The sequence below is a fragment of the Anastrepha obliqua genome, chromosome 1 (assembly GCF_027943255.1).
Source record: "Anastrepha obliqua isolate idAnaObli1 chromosome 1, idAnaObli1_1.0, whole genome shotgun sequence".
Taxonomy (NCBI): domain Eukaryota; kingdom Metazoa; phylum Arthropoda; class Insecta; order Diptera; family Tephritidae; genus Anastrepha; species Anastrepha obliqua.
Window position 1 is genome coordinate 148,222,200 of NC_072892.1, and position 3,902 is coordinate 148,226,101.

The 3,902-nt window shown below is 39.7% G+C and overlaps 1 protein-coding gene across 1 annotated transcript; it reads left to right on the forward strand.

Moving 5' to 3' along the window:
• The first annotated feature begins 344 nt into the window (after positions 1-344).
• Positions 345-2,760, forward strand: LOC129236437 (scaffold protein salvador). Its single transcript, XM_054870830.1, has 3 exons — positions 345-435; positions 520-2,210; positions 2,322-2,760. Exons 2-3 carry the CDS (start codon positions 547-549, stop codon positions 2,404-2,406), a joined length of 1,749 nt encoding a protein of 582 aa, XP_054726805.1. The 5' UTR covers positions 345-435; positions 520-546; the 3' UTR covers positions 2,407-2,760.
• Positions 2,761-3,902: the final 1,142 nt, after the last annotated feature.

Genomic DNA, 3,902 nt, shown 5'->3' on the forward strand with positions numbered 1-3,902 from the left:
TTTACAATGAACCTTCTACTGAACATCTCTGCATATGAACTTCGTTTTTATTTCAGGTGTATGGCAACACCAACTTTGCGCTAAATTAGAGAACTTTAACATTAAATTACTTGAAAACTAAGCGAGATATCAAAAAATTTTTCTTATTCATTTCGTTTTCTTTTGTTGAGTTCTAAAAGAATCCGTCATCAGATTGCGGCGCCACGGAAACAGCAGTATTGCCTAGAGTAGTTTTCGAGTTAAAACTAAATTCGCGCACAACAGCGATAACAATCTCTCCCACGTCACTCGATAACACAGCCGATATCTTTTTTGCAATGTGCTTAGTTGCACATCGCTGGCTAATCCAATTTGACATTTTGTGCATGTAAATTTGCTTTGATTGTTTATTACCGCATATCTGTAAATGTCCTTTCTTTATTTGCTGTGTTATTAGTGAGTAAACAAAGGAGTGAAACTATTTTGCATGGCGAAAAATGAAATTCTCATTCTCAATATGATTATTTCGGTTTCCGCTAGCTATTCATGGACGGCGTTTCAGATTGAATGAACTACTTAATTTTGCTGTGCAATCGTAAACCGACGATGTTGTCGCGACGCAGCAAAGAAAAGGCGACCGCTCATAAGGAAGGCGTGGTTGGTAAGTATGTGAAAAAAGAAACGCCGCCCGAAATACCGGTGATAAATGTGTGGACATTTGATGAGCAACGAGCCAAGCACAATAAGAAATCACTGCAGCGTTGTGCCAGCACTTCACCCAGTTGTGAGTTTACAGGCCGAAGTTCTGGAAATTCTAGTCGGAATACGTACTCATGCGGCAATGACTCACAATTCAATTCGCAACCGGATTATTACCACGCAAGGCGAGCCCAATCTCAATTACCCCCTACAACGACTATGCGTTCGGTATCGCATGCCCATCCACAACGTTACGCTGTAACCGGCTTTTACGCACCACCCACAGCCGCCGCAACACCACAACATCCACAATTTTATTCCAGCAATAATTTGGATGTCAGCAGCAATGGGCATGAACATGCTGGGGCGAGCAACATTAGCAATAGCAGCAACAGCAACTATGTTAATATTGAGCAAATTGATCGAATGCGTCGCCAGCAATCATCACCTCTATTGCCACCAAATAATGCAGCGTACGAGCACTTTCATCGTAGGCACTCTGCCAACCAGAAACACAGCAATTCCTATGATGGGCGCATTCGTGGATTTGCCAATGTCGAAGCAAATGCGTCATCAATGGCTGATGGTATGGATTCCTATGGCAATATGCTTCAGGTGCCACGCGGCACTACGCCAACACCACCACAACATTATCCGAATAATGGCAGCTATGGGGCCGGCACAGATTCCTACCCCATTTACGAAAATCCTTTTCGGGTATCGTCTAATGCCTCGGGGAGTGTAATTAACAATAATCACACAACAATAAATAATTTTGATAGTCGCTCCACTCTATCCAATGCAGAAGTGCGCTCTGAGTCACCAATTTATAGTAATACAACTTTGGCCGTCTCCAACAATAACATCCATTCTTCTTACGATCTGTCTGCGAGTACTGCAGGTGCCACTTCTGTTCAGTCCTTGTACCATGCACCGTCAAGGCAGCTACACTCTCAGTCGGTCGGTAATACGAATAGTACACCGAATGTTTTACAGAAAGTGCCATCACAGCAGTCTTTGGAGGAAGAGCTACCACTGCCACCAGGCTGGGCGATGCAATACACACTTCATGGGCGAAAGTATTATATCGACCACCACACACATACAACACATTGGTCGCACCCTTTAGAGAGGGAGGGCCTACCGGTCGGTTGGCGTCGTGTTGTTTCAAAGGTTCACGGCACCTATTATGAGAATCAATATACAGGGCAATGCCAACGGCAACATCCCTGTCTTACCTCATACTATGTATATACTACATCTGCCGAGCCACCCAAGGCCATATGCCCTGAAATGCCAGTTCCTTATACACCGCCAGTGCATACACACAACGCACTGGTGCCAGCTAATCCATATTTGTTGGAGGAGATACCCAAGTGGCTGGTTGTATATTCGAATGCCGACTCCTCTAAGGACCATATGTTGCAATTTAACATGTTTAGTTTGCAAGAACTTGAATGCTTCGATGGTATGTTGGTGCGTCTGTTTAAGCAAGAGCTTGGCACAATTGTGGGCTTTTACGAACGTTACAGGTGGGTCTGAAGCGATTTATGATAAGCTGCACGAATTTATTTTTCATTGTTCGTTATGACTTATAATTTTAAATTTATTCAATTTAATTTGTGTTTATTTTTGTTTATCAGACGTGCTTTAATTTTGGAAAAAAATCGACGCGCCGAGCAGGAGCGCTATTTGCAGGAGTTACACACACAAGCCACACACCAATAACACTCGGCATTAGCAGTTAATAAATTCTGTTGGAAAAATGTGCTTGCTGTGTTATTATATATTTTTTCTCCCTACTCAATACTTGATGCATACGAATATAAGATAATCTTATATTATTTTGTATGATTAGACTGTCTTGTTCTGCAGAACTGTGTACTGTGAACTGTTTTCGTACTATCAAATATTTGATGACTATGTAAAAGCTGTATGTTATTGATTTCAACTGATATATTATTTATATTTATCATTATTTAAGATTTATCCAACTATTTTGTGATTTGTTTTACGACTATAATTTTATTTTATTTTAAGTATGTATATTTACATTTTTTTCATTTCAACTTGTATAACTTTTGCAAAAAAAAAAATATATATTCACACAACATATTGGCTACTAAAATCAAATATTAGTATTTGAAGAAGGACGACGACGGCCGATGGCTTGATTGCGCTAAACAGAGCTTTATGAACTGCTACAGAAATAAGATCTATTTAAGGAAGGCCACAGTTTAAGTATAAAATTTAAATGTTTTTTAATGGATGTTGCCTTGAGATGGAAGACATTGGTAGGTTTGAAAAATTGGGGAACGACGGATGACGTCGGTTAGCACGAGAAAGAAACAACTGGCGCGCTTTGTTAAGGGGTTAGGGGTAGTTAGAGGGCCGAAAAAATTATGATTTTACAATTTTTTCCTAGTCAATTGCTTTATTTTACAAAAATAAAAACATAGCAATAATATATCATGTTTAGACTTGACTTTAGCAAAATTTAAAAAAAAAAAATTAATAATTGTAAAAGTTATTGGTGCTTGTGTTGAGCCCGTTTCTCCAGATGTCCTTTGCGGTGATCTTCACAAGTCCCGGATATTCATCTAAAATCAATCGGACAAGAGAAATTAGTTTTTTTAATAGACAATCTTGTGCCTGATCGAAGCTTTTTTTCAAAATTAACAATATGGTGGCGTCAGGAAGTATTTATCATCGTAAAAAGTGCGTGTTGCGTAGTACAACAGAAGTGAATCTTTCAAGGCAGACAAGAGGGAGAGACCCGAGGGAGAGAGAGAAATCAGCTACAAGAAATCAGCACATATACGCACTAGTGAACGAGTTTCTTCCTAACAAGTGCAAAAACAATTCTGCTCTAAAGCCTATGTAGGTGTGTATGTACAGTAAAACCTCCCCTTGCGGACACCTCCAATAAGCGGACACTCCTCATAACCGGACAAAAACTGAGGAACCAAGCTTTATGTTGTGTTTTTAGAACGAATTCCACTCTAATAACCGGACGCGGACACTTTTTCTCATTTTTTTTGTTCTAATCACCTCTCAAAAGCGGACGCGGACCTCTCGGTAACGGACAAGCAAAATATATCACTGAACAAATGTGTAAAGAAAACAATAAAAAGCTCTCATAAGCGGACGCGATACTCTAATCCACGGACAACAAAGATAGTAGATAGACAATAGTTGAAATAAAAGATATTAAAAGAGTATGG